This window comes from Trichechus manatus, unplaced genomic scaffold (genome assembly GCF_000243295.1).
Source record: "Trichechus manatus latirostris isolate Lorelei unplaced genomic scaffold, TriManLat1.0 scaffold00064, whole genome shotgun sequence".
NCBI classification, from domain to species: domain Eukaryota; kingdom Metazoa; phylum Chordata; class Mammalia; order Sirenia; family Trichechidae; genus Trichechus; species Trichechus manatus.
The window spans coordinates 4,279,746-4,298,957 of NW_004444000.1; the positions used below are offsets into that span (position 1 = coordinate 4,279,746).

At 41.8% G+C, this 19,212-nt stretch overlaps 1 protein-coding gene across 4 annotated transcripts in view; it reads right to left on the reverse strand.

Moving 5' to 3' along the window:
• The window catches only part of LOC101359291 (neurotrimin), a 1,230,303-nt gene that overhangs the window by 18,780 nt on the left and 1,192,311 nt on the right, over positions 1-19,212 (reverse strand). For all 4 annotated transcript variants that reach the window (XM_004379317.1, XM_004379316.2, XM_023734042.1 and 1 more), the window contains exons 5-6: positions 9,441-9,575; positions 6,864-6,984 (exon numbers count right to left, since the gene is read on the reverse strand). In XM_004379317.1, the coding sequence (XP_004379374.1) occupies positions 6,864-6,984; positions 9,441-9,575 (256 nt within the window). The remainder of the gene's footprint in view (positions 1-6,863; positions 6,985-9,440; positions 9,576-19,212) is intronic.

Below are 19,212 nucleotides of genomic sequence, written 5' to 3' on the forward strand. Positions count from 1 at the left end.
ATAGCCAATAACCCCCAAGAAGACAAAATACTTAGGAATAAATCTAACCACAGATGTAAAAGATCTTTACAGAGAAAAGACACTACTGCAAGAAACTAAAAGAGACCTGCATAAGTGGAAAAATATACCTTGCTCATAGATAGGTAGACTCAACATAGTGAAAATGTCAATTCTACCCAAAGCAATCTACAGATATAACGTGACCCCGATCCAAATTCCACCAGCATCTTTTAATGAGATGGAGAAAAAACAATCACCAACTTCATATGGAAAAGGAAGAGGCCCCAGATAAATAAAGCGTTACTCAAGAAGAAGAACAAAGTAAGAAGCCTTACACTACCTGATTTTAGGACCTATTATACTTCCACGGTGGTTAGGACATCCTGGTACTGGTACAACAACAGATACATAGACCAATGGAACAGAATTGAGAATCCAGGCCTAAATTCATCCACCTATGAGCAGCTAATATTTGACAAAGGCCCAAAGTCCATTAATTGGGGAAACGACAGTCTCTTTAACAAATGGTGCTGGCATAATTGGATATCTATACGCAAAAAACTGAAGCAAGACCCATACCTCACACCATGTACAAAAACTAACTCAAAATGTATCAAAGACTTAAATACAAAATTGAAAACAATAAAGATCGTGGAAGAAAAGATGGGGACAAGGCTAGGAGCCCTAATACATGGCATAAACACAATATGAACCATAAGCAACAATGTACAAGCACCAGAAGAGAGACTAGATAAATGGCAACTCCTAAAAATCAAACACTTATGCTCATCAAAAGACTTCACCAAAAGAGTTAAAAGACAACCTACAGACTGTGAAAAAATTTTTGGCTAAGACAAATCTGATCAGCATTTAATCTCTAAAATCTACAAGATACTGCAAAACCTCAACAACAAAGAGACAAATAACCCAATTAAAAAGTGGGCAAAGAATATGAACAGGCACTTCACCAAAGAAGATATTCAGGCAGCTAACAGACACATGAAGAAATGCTCACAATCATTAGCCATTAGAGAAATGCAGATCAAAACTTCAATGAGATATCGTCTCACCCCAAGAAGGCTAGCATTAATCCAAAAAACACAAAATAACAAATGCTGGAGAGTTTGTGGAGAGACTGGAATGCTTATACATTGTTGGCAGGAATGTAAAATGGTACAACCACTTTGGAAATTGATTTGGTGCTTCCTTAAAAAGCTAGATATAGAGGTACCGTTCAATCCAGCTGTCCCGCTCCTTGGGATATATCCTAGAGAAACAAGAGCCATCACACAAATAGATATATGCACACCCATGTTCATCACAGCACTGTTCACAATAGCAAAAAGATGGAAGCAACCTAGGTGCCCATCAATGGACAAATGGATAAACAAACTACGGTATATCCACACAATGGAATATTATGCAACTATAAAGAACAATGATGAAGCTGTGAAACATTGTATAACATGGTGGAAGCTGAAACTTATTATGCTGAGTGAATTCAGTCAGTCACAGAAGGACAAATAAGACCACTATTATAAGAACTCAAGAGAAGGTTTAAACACAGAAGAAACCATTCTTTGATGGTTACGGGGGTGGAGAGGGAGGGTGAGGGTTATTCACTAACTAGACAGAAGATAAGAATCATCTTAGGTGAAGGGAAGGACAGCACACAATACAGGGGAAGCCAGCACAACTGGACTAAACCAAAGCTAAGAAGTTTCCTCAATACAATCAAATACTTTGAGAGACAGAGTAGCAGGGATGCGGGGTCTGGGGACCATGCCTTCAGGGTACATCTATGTCAATTGGCATAACAAAGCTTATTAAGAAAATGTTCTGCATCCTACTTAGGTGAGTGGTGTCTGGGGTCTTAAAAGCTTGTAAGCGGCCATCTAGGATGCATCAATTGGACCCAACCACTTGGAGTAAAGGAGAACGAAGAACACCAAAGACACAAGGAAAGTATTAGCCCAAGAGACAGAATGGGCCACATAAACCAGACACTTCATCAGCCTGAGACCAGAAGAACTAGATGGTGCCCAGCTACCACCAATGAACTTCCTGACAGGGAACACAACAGAGGGTCCCTGATGGAGCAGTAGAACGATGGCATGCAGAACTCAAATTCTAGTAAGAAGATCAGACTTAATGGTCTGATAGACTGGAGGCGCCCTGGAAGGCATGGCCCCTGGACTCTCTATCAGCCCAGAACTAAAACAATTTCCGAGGCCAAGTCTTCAGGCAGGGATTGGACTGGACTGTGGGACATAAAGTGATACTTGTGAAGAATGTGCCTCTTAGTCAAGTAGATACAAGAGACCAAAGGGGCAGCTTCTGTCCAGAGGTGAGATGAGAAGGCAGAGAGAGTTAGGAGCTGGTTCAAAGTTCATGGGGAATCAGGGGTGGAGGGGAGGAGTGTGCTGTCGCAGAATGGGGTGAGCAGTTGGGGTCTCATAACAATGTATGTAAAAAAAAAAATTTCTGTATGGGAGACTAACTTGAAATGTAAACTTCATTTAATTGCAACAATTAAAAAAAAAAAAAAGAAAAAGAGGAGTAACCTGAGGGGATTGAAAGAACAATGTTCTCCAAGCACCTAGGAAAAACAACAACAACAACAACAAAAAAAAAACCCATTGCCATCAAGTTGATTCCAACTCATAGCAACACTACAAGACAGAGCAGAACTGACGCATATGGTTTCCAAGGAGCGCCTGGTGGATTTGAACTGCCAACCTTTTGGTTAGCAGCCGTAGCTCTTAACCACTACACCACCAGAGTTGCCTTCAAGCGCCTGGGTAACAATATTTCCCCTGAGATCTTGAGGTATTCTACAGATAATACCTTACTTTCGACCATGAATATGCAAAAAGAACCAGGGATCGTTTTCACATCAGGGGGACCTGAAGGGCGTGGGAGAGGTGATCTTCCGGGAGTATCATAGCAGAACAGTCTCGGGGGATTATAGGTTCCTAAAAGTGTGACTCTATAAGGTCAGAACAGTCTTCCTGAGCTCAATATGGCAGCCCAATATGTTACAAGGGCCTGATACTGGTGATAGGATTCACTGAAGAAATGCCACAGATGATTAGTCAGGTGAAAAATCTACATATACTTATTAGAAACACAGCCTCCGTTTCTGGGCAGATGGACAGAGGAAGGGGAAATCTGTTTTAACGGCTGGTAGAAGCACAGCCTCCATGTTAGGTTGTTAGCAGCAATTCCTATTACAGGTGTGACTACATGGAAATTACGAGACCAACTCTTTTCTTACTGAAAGCTCTGGTGCATCCTATTTCAGATAACAGCCTTTAAAGACAACATTTTACTTCCCTTGAAACAATGTGTCTTCCTTGCCCAGAACTGATCTATGCTACAGGAAAGATTAATACTCTAAATGAAGGCTATCAGGCACATGGTCACAAACCTGAGTTGCCTGTACAGGACCTGACTGGAACAGGGAATGCAGACAGTAAATGATGTCAAGCTGGATGCAGACTGGAACATGTATTTGACAGAATATATTTCTATAGGAGTGAAACACAGGGAACTCCTGTCTGTCGGTGGGGTCACAGTAGGTTTCAGACATAGAGGGCAGTTGCTTTCTCAGGATCTGAAGGTTTCATCTCTGTGTTGCGGCTGTAGGACTACAAAATGATTCTCCCCACCCCATTAACTTGTGGTAACCTTGATCAGAAAAGAGAGCCAGGGCCTGGATTAACTTGGGTTCTCACAGGACATTTATGTCTCCAGGGATGTCACAGGGTTGGCTGGAGGGACTTGACTTACTTTCCATTATGTAAGAGCATCTCTCTCTCTCATAAGCTGTGGCAGTGAACTGGCCGGCGTCCACTGATGTCATACAATGCTCAGCACTGTCCAAAAGCAATGACACCAGGTTGTGGTGCCAGATGCCACTTTCTATGCCCAGCTTGTTATGTAGATGTGGATCCTGTAGGGAGTGCTGTCTGGAGAAGCACTATGTCCCTTCCACCAGGAATCATACTGATCCCATTTGCCATCTTGACACCGTTCATGGGTTGGGGAGGCAGTCTTCACATCAGAACCAAGCTGTGAATTAGATTTAGACTCTGCAGTAGGGAGAGACACTTACCTGCAGCAGGTTCCAGCTTGACAGCTCTGAAATATCTCTAGCTAAAAGCAGCATAGGGTGGCCAGCAGGACTTTGCAGCACTTTGCAGCTCCTGGAATGACTCACTCTCTTTTTCGGTATGCTCAGACATTTCCCCAGCCCCACACTCCAACCAGCTACAGCCCCTTAATGACCATGGAGACTCTTCATTGGCTGATGGCCTCACGGCGGGATGGCCCTTATAAGTACAGGATGTCATTTTCCTCTCCCCTTGATGGATAACACACACAGTGGCATGTTGTTGAGTAAATTTGCTAGAGTGTAGCTAAAAGACTTCTATCCTAAATTTTTAGAATACTGCCCAGACCCCACCAGACAGGCTCCTTTGGTTTGCCTCTGAAGTCTGCTCTTCTCACAGGACATGTGAGCTGGCTTAAAGCTGTCTCCCCTGGGGCAGACACAGGTGCCCTCTGACACCTGTCTGCTAGCCTCGGTGGCACAGGCATGTCTGGCAGTGACAAGGACCTCAGAGGCAGAGACGCGCTTGTTGAGCTGGGTGCCAGGAGAAAAGACAACTCCATTCACAGAACAGAGAAGACTAGGAATGGATAAATGAAGGAGCAGCAAATGAAATGGAAAGCCAACAAAAATCAACTGGAGGGGCGAGAAGGAGCCACCCTCAAAGGGAAGTAGAAAGAGGAGGGACAAAGTGCCCGTGTCAGGGGCGTCTGCAGACCCTCAGTGGTCATGCTGTCTCACCTAGTCCCCCTGGTAATGAGGACAGGGCAGGTAGTGCTGCCCCTCCTACAGCCACCAGACCAGTTTCCATCGAGCTGATTCTGATTCATGAAGACCCTATGTGTTTCAGAGTAGAACTGCACTCCATAGGGTTTTCAGTGGCTGATTTTTCAGAAGTAGTTTGCTAGGCCTTTCTTCCAAGGCACCTTTGGGTGGACTCGAACCTCCAGCCTCTCACTTACACTTAGTAGCTTCACTTTGGTGCCACCCAGAGGCTCCCCTGCAGCCACAGTGCTGTGCCAAAAAGGAGAGCTGGCCCTTCCTTGTCCTCACCATTTGCCATCTCTGCCTGTGGCATGCTCTACTTTCCTCAGTATGTTTTAGGATCTTACTTTTCCCTGTATTTTGCTGGTATATTTCCCCCATAAAGAATCAAAATGATAAGCTAGAGATGATTAACATGGACACTTAAAGGTTTAGGAACTGACCCTGCAGTTGGCTCTCTCGACATATATTTCTCTTCCTTCTCACCCCAGTTTTCCTCTTAGTACAGTGTGGTTATGTGTCATCAATTCTGACTCACAGAGACCCTATATAACAGAGTAGACCTGCCCTATAAGGTTTCCTAAACTGTAATCTTTATGGGAGCAGATCACCTGGTCTTTCTCCCGTGGATCCTCTGGTGGGTTCAAACCACTTACCTTTTGGTTAGCAGCTGAGCACTTAACTATTGTGTCACCTGAGGCGTGAGGGGGTGAAGTAGGCTTTCTAAGTAGGGTAAGCATGTTTATTTATTGGAAATGTACCCCTCCTTTCTGCTTGATTCTGACTTGTTAGAAGAAGAGGGAAAGCTGCCTTTATTTCTTCTTACCTCTTTGTGAGTTTGTTTTTCCTTCTTCTGCCTCACTTCTTTCATCTGTAAAATGGGCTAGACGAATATGGCACACCTCACTGACAAGATGCCAGAGTCTACCCTTAAAAACTAAAAAGCACTGCTTCTCATTCTGAAGGACTAGGTGACGAGATGGCTTGGTGCTAAACAAACTTCAACAACCGGTTCAGACCAGAGGAACTTTTGGTGTCTGGCAGGCCGCATGAGGACAGACAACCAAAGCACGCTGATGGTATTCTGAACAGCAGAGGCAATAGTTGGCCACTCCGGCCCAGAACCTCTCTCGCTGTTCTCCTTCTTAGATTTGCCATTTTTGCTGTTTCTCTTTCTCAGCTACCCAGACTTTCTAACTCCTTCTTCCTTCTCTACCTCACATATACCTCTGGACTTTTGTGCATCCTCCCATCACACCCACATTTTTATGTAACAGTTCTGAACACAGACAGCCCTCACACAGTCGTTTGGTGCCCATGCACCTTCAGATAGCTCTTTGATAACAGTGATTGTCATGTTGCCCGGCTGCAGGAAGCTGTGGGGCCCTGTCTGCCATGCCATTCTGTAACTCCTCGTAATGATAATCTGCCCTGATGATGGCTGCAACAACAGGCAGGAAGGGAGAGTGAAAGAACAGCCTGGGCACAAAGGTGGGCTCAATCAGGCCGGGACTCTAATCCCCTGCTGCTGACAGTGTCTGGGTCAGAGCTGGAGAACTGACAGCTTCAGCCACCTGCTTAGCCACTCCCAGGCCTGGAGAGCAGCACTCACCCCTTAATGCAAGTTCCAGAATATGTTAGAAATAGCTCCAGGCATTACATGTTATATTCTTGGCTTACAAAGCATTCACAGGCTTTACAATATTCCTAGCGGTCTTTCCCTTGAGATTTTGCTTTCCTTGAAAAAAAAAAAAAGTTTTATTTCAGGCTTGTTGGTTGCAAATGATGATTCTGGAGGGCAACATTAGAAACAGCTGAAACGTTAGGAACATATTTGTTCGCATGCACCCCCCAACACACACCCCTCTTTTAATCAAGAGGAATTCAGAAGAGGATTTTACAGGAACTCATGTGTAACCCTCTGGAATTGGGAGCTGGCAAAGCTTTCTGTTGCTGGTGAAGTAGGGAGGGAGCCTTTCTTTACCTTTTGTCGTCCTTGTACCACTGGAATTCTGCTGAGGGGACTGCTGAGGCTTCACACTGCAGTGTCCCTTTTTGTCCCACAGGGACACCTGTGCCCTTAGCTTCTGAAATGTATGGTGGATCTGCAAAAAGAAGACATCCAATATCATGTACAAATGCATGTAAGAATGAAGAGCCAGCTTCACTCACTGATTCTGGTCTTCACTCCCTGCCCTACCTCTGCTTACTCACACTGTGAAATCGTGAAACAAGTGTGCCAGAGAATGAAACTGTCTTCAGTACTATAAAATGTACCTGCATTGTTTTCAAAGCAAGAGCTTGGTCTTTCTAGCATGCATTGCTTCTGTCCCCCTCTGTGCAGAGGTGGAATGACCAGGTGTGCTGGCATACTTCCTGTTTAAACTCTTTAACTTGCATAGGATGATGCCAACCCACCAACTCTACAAACCATGGGCTGACAGTCGAAGCCTTTAATTTCCGCACACCAGGTTCTTGCCAGAGTGTATAACCTCAAACTATTCAAGCCCCATCAAAAACTCAGGTGCAATAAATACTAATCAGGGAGAATTGCCTGAAGGATGTACAGATCAGTCATTTTTCTAGGTACTCTAAAATGGATCTCCTAATCAAGCTAGACCAAACTAGACTCACGTACTTGGTCTGCATTCATCTGAAGTCTTTACCAAACTGCCCATGACATTCCAACAGTTTGCATTGGGGGACATTATGAAAAAAAGGCTTAATAAACTTGCTCATCTATTTATTGCAGGAATACTGTATAAGATACAGTTGACTGTATTTCAAAGTGCACTATTTGTGGAGATCCCAAAGAGAAACTTTTCTTTTCCCTCAAGAAACTAACTTGGTTTTAAATCTTGGACATAAATCTTAAATCAGATGATGTTCTCTTCTTCACTCTAACAACTCAAAGCCAAATTCTGGACCTGCAGCTAGCAACCTTGTGATACACATTTTGTGTGCTGATTGATCACTGGCTTTTGATTATTGTCCTATATATGCCTTTCCTTTGCTTCCATTTCTTTATGCTTTAGGTTAATCTTTATGAACTGTAAGTCATCTTAAGTCTTGTTTTTGTTTGTTTTTATTTAATCCAATAACCCATTGCCCTTGAGTTGATTCCAACTCACAGCAACCTGTAGGACAGAGTAGAACCACCCCGTGGGGTTTCCAATGATGTAATCTTTACAGAAACAGACTGCCACATTTTTCTTTCACAGAGTGGCTGGTGGGTTCAAACCACTGACCTTTTGGTTTAGCAGTTAAGCACTTAACCACTGCACCAGCAGCGATCCTTTTTTAATGGAGAGGGTATAAAAAAAAGGTAGCATTGTAATACCCATTTAAGTTTTCTGTGATTGTGCTCTAACCCATGGCCTATTTCCTCACTTAAGTGCTTCATGTTAACTAGGCTAAAATTGTAACAGAAATGGACATATTGAAATGTAACAGGAAATAATTAAGAATGAGTATTGATGTATGCACAATAGCCTTTCCCTACTTCCACCCACCCGCATTTAAAAGGGGAAAGGCTTCTTGTTTGCAGGGTTAGCAATTGGGCACTATTCTGTTGTAAGAATTCACGAAATGGGCACAGCAGAGAAAGAAATTTTAGAATGTCATAAAGAACAGAGTCAATATACATAAAGAGGAACTGAGAGTGGAAAGAATAAGAGACAGAGGAAAGTTGAGTAGGCTGGATATCAGAAGGAATTTGGATGGCTGATAAAGGAGGAGAGGTTGAGAACAGTGGCCTCCAAAGTTTTTGGATTCTGTACCTCTATTAGTAAGAAAAGGAGCCCTGGTGGCACAATGGTTAAGCACTCAGCTGCTAACTGAAGGTTGGAGGTTTGAACCCACCCAGAGGCTGCAGAGGAGAAAAGATCTAATGATCTGCTCCTGTAAAGATTACAGCCTAGGAGACCCTATGAAGCAGTCCTACCCTGTCAAATAGGGTTGCTATGAGTTGGAATTGATTCAATGGCACACAACAAAAATTAGTAAGAAAATAAATTTTGAGATATAGCCCTAATATATGAATGCTTATCTATTTATATTTAAATTATACATATGCCATGTGCATCAACATATATGATTATTAAAGGAGAAGATCGAATTAATATACCGTAAGTAGAAGTTTCGATATTTCCTTTTTACAGCCCAGCACATGGTTTTTGTACCTTTTATGGCAATAACTGGCCTAGAGTGTGAGAGGTTTGGGGACAGCTGCAGAATGTGAATGAATTAGGGGAGAATTTGGGATTTGAAGACAAGTTTATGTAAATTATGCATTGGATACCATTTCATGAGCTTCCAGCAATGTAAGTCAAATTTGGGATTATGTTAAATTACTTTCAGCTATGATTTTTTTTTTAATGTGACACCATGACATCAGAGGTATCAAAAACCAGAATCTGGAATTGTTGCTCTTGGAAGCAGAGCAGGGAAATGGTGATGCATTTGCACCCTGAGTCAGCAGCGGGCTCCGCGGAGTCACTCTCCTGTTGCCGCCCCAGCAACATGGCGGCCTCAGGCACACGCAGGGCAGCGGGCCACTTACAGTTCACAGTGACCTTCACTCTCCGAACCACAGGTGCAGACACGTCATTGGAGGCACTGCACTCGTAGTCTCCCGACTGCTCCCGAGTGATGCCCTGGATTTCCAAGTATTCATCCTCACTCACAAAGCCAACCGCTGTAGGAGAAGCAAAGAGATCTGGTGAGATAGGAGGACAAATAGCAAAGGTATAAACTTAGCAAATAAAGTATAAAATGCTAACATCTGCAGAGAACTGTGCCATTTCAAAGTTCAGACTCCTAGGAATGATGGCAGCCCTCCTTCCTCCTTCTCTTCTCCTTACCCTTCCACCATCAGCTTTTCATCTGTTCCCTAGTGGACCAGCTGAAATGTTTGCGTTGCTGCCTGAAGTTGTGCACAGTGCCTAGAGAATCACTGGGCTTCAAAAAGTGATTAATAATGTTGGCATTTACACCGCCCGGATCTTGCAGAGCAGTCCAGCTCTGGGACCTGAGTATGGCACCTGAGGCGAATATTAACCCTTTCTGGTCTCAAGGTATCAGTTAGACTAAGCCTTTAAGTGTGGACTTGGTGACTGCATCCTTGAAGTACCACCATACATACACGCACACATGCATACACGCTCGTACACATACAGACCACAAAAGGCAGTGGAACTGCAAATATAGTAAATGGAATTTCTGCTTCAGATTTAAACAATCAATTAGACAGGCAGAAATCAACTTGCTAAATGTCCATATGCTACTGTTCTTGGGCACAAGATCCTAATGGCAAACCAACAAAGAGGAGTTCACACTCGATGCCTAGCCACATGGCAGCATGTAGACAGCAAGACATTTAAGGCAAGATGACACAGCTTCAAATCTTATTCTGTCACTTAATCATCCAGAGACTCAATTTCTTTAATGCAGTTTTATGAATAATAATGGCCATGTACCTAGTGGACTTCATACTCGATGTCTGGCCACAAGCATGCAATTATGGGATGACCATGACATTTAAGCTGAGATAACAACATTCAAAACTTCCCTCCTGCAGGAACCCTGAGCCTTAGCTTCCTTCCTAAAGACAATGAATAACAAAAATAATTGTCTGCTTACATCCCAGGAATATTCTGACTCATCAGGTAGTCAAGGCAGGATAATTAGGATGACCATACACTTTATTATGTAAACTAGGATACTTTTAAGAGTAAAAGGGGGTGCTATTAATAATTATTCTGGAGAACAATCATAAGTTGAGACTGCCCAGGGCAATTGAGGTGCATAGGCAGAGTATACATGCAGTTCTGATACCTCACAAGGCTGTTTAGAGAAACAGATGAAAACACACAGACATGAGAGCACTGCGAGAACTCACATGTGCTCCCACATGTCGCTTTAGTTTTTAATCGTGCAATCTGCCTGGATGCAGTTTCAGGTAGAGCGGAGCCACCGTAACACCAGCGGCCCAGAGTCTTCCCTGGATCAAAAGCCTCATGGGAAAGGGAGGAAAGGAACATTTTCCTCCAGGTCCTAACAACTCTCCATGTCACCACATGTTTCAGCTAATCCAGAGCATGAACATGTTAACTGCTTGAAAACAATATAAAACAAAGAAGTTTGTAGGTGGACTTGTGGAATGACAGCTATAATTTTATTGGTTCTGTGACGGTGGTAAGTTCACCATTTCTGTGAAGATAAAGACAGTATCAATAACAACAAACAACAAATCTTGTAAAGATTTCCCACTGTCTCTTCACCGCTGTCCCCATCCTTTGGTCATGCTATATGCCACCATCCAGTAATAAGCCAAACCTGGCATTTCCTCATGAATCTCCATGCTATATGGGACCTAAAATATGTATGTTCAGAAACTCTCTTGCCTCCATTACTTACAGAAGAGCAAATTAACAACCCATATCCATTATAGCAAGGAGGCAGGAGTTACTAAAGTCACAGGAAGAACTAGGAACATATCAATAAGTAGAAACAGAGCCTAAAAGTTCAGGATATAGAGAGGACAATCTGCATTAACCCACAGAGACTCATAGCTTTGTAAGAAACTTCTAATTGTCTCAGTAGACTTTACTATTATTGTTTTCTAAGCATCTTCTTTGTGGAAAAAAAATTGCCTTGATTATAGAAAGGGTGGGGGAAACAGTAAAGGAGAAGAGGTTCAAATAAACGGACACATTTGTGGTTCCTTTTATGTTGTCATTGTTTATTTGGTACCAAACTCCAGCCTACATTTGTCAGCTCTTTCCCTGCTAGAATGCTATAATTACTGTGCAGAGCATCTCGGAGACCAATGTTACACTTAATATTTCCATTAATTTTAAATGGTAGTCCTTGGTACATATGTGTGGCAATGGGTGTCATATTTTAATTAGGCTTGCCCTACACCATATGAAATTAATAAGAGCTCAAATTACCAGTGTAATTTATAAATTAACAGTGCTGCAGCATTAGGAAATAAATTAGCTCTGCACAGCTGTTTCTGGATTGAGCTCCGGTGTCAGAGCAGTGACTGGTAGGACCTCAGGTCTCCTGGGTGATTCTGTACAATACCACCAATGTGAGGAAATGAAGAGACAGGAGGCTTTCTGGGTCTCTTGTTCTAGCGAACGGAAGGCCACACGTGTGTTTTCATTCTGCCGTCCAAACATGCTATTGTGTGATGCAGTTGAGATTAGAGATTTTGTTACATGGACATCCAAATGGAGACATATGTTGGTAGAATTGCAGTCAGACTGAAATGCAAGTTCACAAATATTAGGGTGAGCAAAATCAAGAACTTATCAAGTTTTCTAGGGAAATATATGAATTAATGTCTCGCAGGGATGGATTACCCAATAAGTAAGGTACAAACAGGCTTACTTTTGCTTACTCACTAATCTGCAGTGCCCAATTTCACCTGTTTTTCACCACCTCAATGATGTGGTGAAACCCATGTGAAACCGCACATTACATATTAGTAAGTATACACAATTAAGCCTGTCTGTACTTTGCTTAGTGTAAACTGAAGGGTACCTTGCTTACTGGTTAATCTGGCCCTGGATGTCTGTATAAAATGGCAGCTAACAACAACAATTTTGTATGTTAATGTCAGGAGATCTTAACTAGGGAGAGAACTCGGGTGGGTGTCTGAAGAATTTGGGAAGGCATGTATTCTGTTGTTGTTAGTTTCATCGAGCCAGCTCCAACTCGTGACAACACCATGTACAACAGAATAAAACAATGCCAGGTCCTGCACCATCTTCACAACTGTTGGTATGCTCGAGTCTATTGTTGCGGCCATTGTGTATTTTGAGTGACTTCCTACTTAGGGTGCTCATCTTCCAGCACAATATCAGACATTATTCTGCTATGATCCATAGGGTTTTCACTGGCTAGTTTTTGGAAGTAAATCACCAGCCCTTTCTTCCTAGTCTGTCTTAGTCTGGAAGTTCTGCTGAAACCTGTCCACCATGGGTGACCCAGCTGGTATTTGAAATACTGGTGGTATAAGTGCCAGCATCATAGCAACATGCAAGCCACCACAGTATAACAAATTGGCAGACATATGGGTGGTGGATTCTATTACTAGAGGGAGGGAATTTACACTGAGTCCTCCTGCAAAAAGCCAACGAGGCTTAATTATACTATCAGGTGTTCTCCACACAAAATGTAGAATTATAGAGAAACCACATTGACCTCATTGCTCATCAATTATTATAAGTGTACTTATTGACCAAACTGAGTAAATCATGTGAACAGTGACTATATATAGTAAAATGCTTTGTAAATTTTAGCTTTCATTGTCATTATTTTCTCCTTTGTCCTCACGTACTCTTTTTTTCTCAACTGGAGGCATACATTAATATCATTAGTATCACACACACAAGTAAAATTTTGCTGAATATAATTTAAAAACGATTGCAGCAGTACATCTACAGGGAACTGCCAAAAACTCAAGCCAGATTCAGAAGAGGAGGTGGAATGAGGGATATCATTGCTAATGTCAGATGGATCTTGGCTGAAAAACAGAGAATACTAGAAAGAGATTTACGTGTGTTTTATTGACTATGAAAAGGCATTTGACTGAGGGGATCATAACAAATTATGGATAACATTGCAAAGAATAAGAATTCCGGAACACTTAATTTGCTCGTGTAAAACCTGTACATAGACTAAGAGGCAGTTGATTGAACAGAACAAGTGGATACTGCGTGGTTTAAAAACAGAAACGGTGTGTGTCAGCATTGTATCCTTTCACCATACTTATTCAATCTGTATGCTCAGCAAATAATTCGAGAAGCTGGACTATATGAAGAAGGAAGCATCAGGATTGGAGGAAGACTTACTAACAACCTGTGATATGCAGATAACACAACCTTGCTTGCTGAAAGTGAAGAGGACTTGAAGCACTTGCTGATGAAGATCAAAGACTACAGCCTTAAGTATAGATTATACCTCAACATAAAGAAAACAAAAATCCTCATAACTGGACCAATGAGCAACATCATGATAAACAGAGAAAATATTGAAGTTGTCAAGGATTTCATTTTATTTACTTGGATCCACAGTCAATGCCCATTGAAGCAGCAGTCAAGAAATCAAAAGATGTATTGCATTGGGCAAATCTGCTGCAAAAGGCCTCTTTAAGGTGTTAAAAAGCAAAGATGTCACTTTGAGGACTAAGATGCTCCTGACTCAAGCCATGGTATTTTCAATCACCACATATGCACGCAAAAACTAGACAACGAATAAAGAAGACTGAAGAAGAATTGATGCCTTTGAATTAAGGTGTTGGCAAAGAATATTGAATAAACTATGGATTATCAGAAGAACAAACAAATCTGTCTTGGAAGAAGTACAACCAGAATGCTCCTTAAAAGGGAAGAGGGTTAGACTTCGTTTCATGTACTTTGGACATGTTATCAGGAAGGACCAGTCCTGGAGATGGACATCATGCTTGGTAGAGGGTCAGCCAAAAAGAGGAAGACTCTCAATGAAACTGAATTACACGGTGGCTACAACAATGGGTTCAAATGTACCAATGACTGTGAAGATGGTGCAGGACCAGGCAGTGTTTTGTTCTGTTGTACAGAGGGTTGCTATGAGTCAGAACCAACTCAATGGCACCTAACAACAACAGAGGCATACATGATAAAATCAGAGAGAAAGACAATCTGTATATACATAACAAACTAAACTTTGACCATCAGAAATGAGATTTCTATAGGTCCTGCTTAAAAACAAACAAAAAACCTAGAATTAATATAGTTAACGGATCAAGGAATGATTTCCTTTAACAATATTTCTGCTCTGGCTAAGGAATGATCAATGCTTTATCATTAGTATGAAGAACTTATGAAGAATATTGAAGGGGAAATACCAGATCCACAGAACATATTTTTAAAGTACTAAAGGAAATTCTTGGTTAAGAGACAGCAGTGGGGAAGAAGCAAATCACCTGATATAACCTGATGGAAAGAAACTCTTCATGGTCAACAGCTTATCTTCTTTTTCTAAAGAAAATACATCCTTGGGTGGAACTGACACACTCATCTTCCTAAAATATCCCCTTAATCATATTGCACCTCTTCAGACACTAAAAGTAGCTCCTTATTTTCTGTAACATCAAATGCCAACTCCACTGCCTTGCTATCAAAGACCTCCATATTAAAGTATCCCCAATCTACTCATCCAAATATATCAGTCATTAGTGCCATGAGGAAGGCAACAAGACATCATAATAATAAAGAGCAAAAGTTTGGATCAGATAACCCAATTCTCTACCTTCTTGTTTCATGACTTGATAATTAGCTATCCCCTCAGCTCTACCATTTCCTAAATCTTTATAGTTCAATTAGAACACTATTACCTACTCCATAGGGTTGTTGGGAGGGTGAAATACAAGAACATATGGAATGTAGTTGGTACAGTGAGTAACACAAGATAAATTGTCTGTAGGTGTTAGCCACCATAATCATTACCAACACCACTATCCCAACACTACCCCAACTCTTAAGCCAGGCCATGCTATTTCTCATCTTGTAAAACATGATGACTGCTTCTTCGTCATCTGCTTCTATCACCTAAAAGGCTATGTTTTTCTCTCTACCTAGGTAAAATGCCACCTATCTTTCAAATTCTATATCTTCCATAAAAACTCCCCTTTACTTCCTAACTCTAAGTGATCTCTAACTGTCCTGCATTCTTGTTGCACATAGAGTTCAGCTAGTCTTTAAAATCATAAAAGAACAAAAGAACTTAAAGGGACATTAATTATTATACAATTCAATAGTCGCTTAATGTTAGGACATGGTCTGACTACACTAGAATTACCTAAAACACTTGTTGAAAATATATATTTCTAGGTTTCACCCAAACCTACTACATCAGAATCTCCTGGGATGAGGATATTTTATAATCTTATCCAAAATAGTCAAGTTTGGGAATTAGTGAGTTAGATCAGTTCTCTTATTTTTCATGTAGGAAACTGAAACTTATAAGACGGTAGATGTCCAATCCACTGTTCCTGCAACGGTATTAGCATTTTCTAATGGTTGTTTTGCGCTATTTGCACTAGTCTTGTTTTTCCAATGTAGTTGAAGTTTTTTGAGAGCAGAGACCATGTCTTGGCTATTTCTGGCTCTGGAGGCACATAGAAAAATAGTTTACATATATTAGAGATTTATCAGCTTCTTATATGATTAAATGATTGACTGATAGACCCATAACTACAGGCTAAATTCAATATAAACATTCAGGGACTCCATGTTGCTCACCTAATTCTCATGTGGCTCTATTGCCAAGACAATGCCATTTCTGATAATTGTTGCTAGCATAGTATTTGTATTTCCTGACTTTAAAAAACTATCATCACTATCAATGTTTCTAACCAAAAAGGTTTTCTTCAAATATGTGATTTTGAAAGTTTTATTGAGTGGTTAGTATAATTTATACTTACTCTTGGGGACAATTATTTCCCCATGCAAATGCATCCTTAATTTAAAAATGTAGCTCAACAAGGAAGTATGATTTATCTAATAAAGATTATTTTTTATGGCCAAATTTCAGGAACACAGTTATTTCATTAAGGGGATCTGACAAGGGAAGTGGTGAAATGAAGCATGTTGGATAAGTGATCACACCAGCCCTAAATCCCCAGAGGAGCTTCATATTGCTAAAGTGTTGAGATCAGCAGTTCTCAACCAATTGAAGGGAAAAAAGTATCCTGTGTAAATAATATCCCTTTGGAAAGGAAAACTCCCAGTATCTGAGTTCATAGGTTGGGCGTTAAAAATCTTTGTAACTGAAAATAGTAAAATCATATTTATCACACCCAAGAATAAGCTTGTCAGGTAGACAGCTGTAGCTACTGGGGAGGTGAGGACACAGCTGTCTCTTTGCCTAATATGTTCATGGCATATGTACATATCAGCTGAGATAAAATCACTGGACCTCAGAAGCTGAAAAATACATAACACAGAATCTCAGAATTTGAGAGTTGGAAGGTATCATTTTTAAAATTTAGTTCAAATACTGTGACCCTACACCAGTACTCTTGCCACGCTCCATATTTCCCTCTAAGTCAGGATATCCTGCTAAACCCACACTGGGCTTCAGGGACAGCTGTTTGCAGGGTTGGCAAATTGGTCTCCCTCTGTCACGGTTTGAATTATGTCCCCAAAAAATGTGCGTATCAGTTTGGCTAGGCCATGATTCCTGGTACTGTGTGATTTTCCTGTAGGTTGTAAACCCGCCTCTATGATGTTAATGAGGGAGGATGGGTGGCAGTTGTGTTAGTAAGGCAGGACTGGATCTACAAGACTGGATTGTGTCCTGAGGCAAGATATAAAAGACAGAAGTGAGCAGAGAGACAGGGGGACCTCATACCATCAAGAAAGCAGTGCCAGGAGCAGAGCCGTCCTTTGGACCGGGGTCCCTGCGCCAAGGAGCTCCTAGTCCAGGGGAACAGTGATGAGAAGGCCGACACAGAGAGAAAGACTTCCCCTGGAGCTGACACCCTGAATTTGGACTTTTAGCCTACTTTGACTGTGAGGAAATAAACTTCTCTTTGCTAAAGCCATCCACTTGTGGTATTTCTGTTATAGCAGCACTAGATGACTAAGACACCCTCCCAAACCCAAAACCAAACCCATTGCCGTCAAGTTGATTCTGACTCATAGCGACCCTATAGGACACAGTAGAATTGCCCCATAGGGTTCCTAAGGCTATAAATCTTTACGGAAGCAGACTGCCACATTTTCCTCCTGCAAAGTGGCCGGTGGGTTCAAACTGCCGACCTTTTGGTTAGCAGCCGAGCTCTTAACCACTGTGTCACCAGGGCTCCCTTGGTCTCCCTCAGGCACCTTTATTTGTGAGTTGACTAGCATGGGAGGTTTTGAGATTTGGCATGGATGAAGACATGGTGTGTTTCAGATGCTGGAGGAGACAGCTGGCAGGAATGGCAGGGTGGAGACAGGGTTACCGCTCTCAAACACCAACTCCTGTAAGCCGGAGGGACTAGTTCTCAGGTCTGATGAAGAAACTGGTTAGGGTTAGAAACTATAGCAGATGCGCTCATGAAAGACTTTAGAAGTGGCAGTACTGTCAATGAACTGGGGAAAGATCTTCCTCATCCCACTGTATCTGAGAGTACACTACAGTCCTGGAACCATGGGAGCACAGAGCGACCACCAGGTCAGAAAGAACTTTGTTCTCACTGGCCACTGAGGTGGTGTGAGGGAGAAGACCTGCATTGAAGAACATGGTAGGGACTCCAAGAAATAACCAGAGGAAGTGTGAGGCAAAGCTGAGGGTCTCCAGGCATTCAGGGGACCCTGAGGAGACATATTACTGTGGCATCAAGCTATCCTTGTGTTTCTGAGCTGGATTGGGATGGGGCCACCTGGGCTACTAACATAATCCATACAGTAATATCTGCCATAACATGGTGGCATTATCAATATTAAAAAAATATTTCCACAACTTATTACTGTTGAATTCTGTATATAAAATAGCTTCTGAGAGTCTAATATTAGGCAGGAAGGAAATGGGTGAAGAATTGATAGTGGCTTTAAGCACCTCTCTCCCTGGCTGACTGTGGGGCAGGGGTGGGATCCAATGTCCCCATATGGGCCCCTGTAGAACTTTACAGCTGACAGTTCACTTCTCCATGCTTCAGATTCCTCTTCTGTAAAATAATCCTTATAGGATTATTGTGAGTATTAAACAAATAAATATGTTTGACATACTTAGAACACAGTAAGCCCTCAATAAATGGTAGCTATCATGATCATAATTTTACTACAACAGCATTTTAATATACTAAGTACTTGACACAAGAAAATCCCGACTAAGAAATGAAAAAATAATCAGACTTCTGCTTTACTAGCAGGAACTGAATAATAATAAACTTTACAAATGATTCACTGTATATCCTTTAACTAGAAAGTTCAGCTCCCTTCACTTAATTTGCTTTACAAGAAATACAATTTCTCATTTGTTCTAAAACATTAAGGATAATACCTTCTAAAAACATTTCTTCTAGGAGTTCCGGCAAAATGGCGCTCTAGGCAGAAGCACCATGCCGTATCTCCACAGCAAAGATCCGAAAAACTAAGCTGAACAGAGAATACAACAATCCTGTAACCCTAAAACATCAAATGAAGAGATAAAAAACTCAGCCAAGCACCAAATGGAGTGAGAAAACTGACAGAGAACGGAGAGCGAGGAGAGATTCATGCAGAGGTCCCCTACGAGCTAACGCAGCACGGATCCGCCATCTTGGACTCCTATCAGAGACCAGCAAACGGGGTACG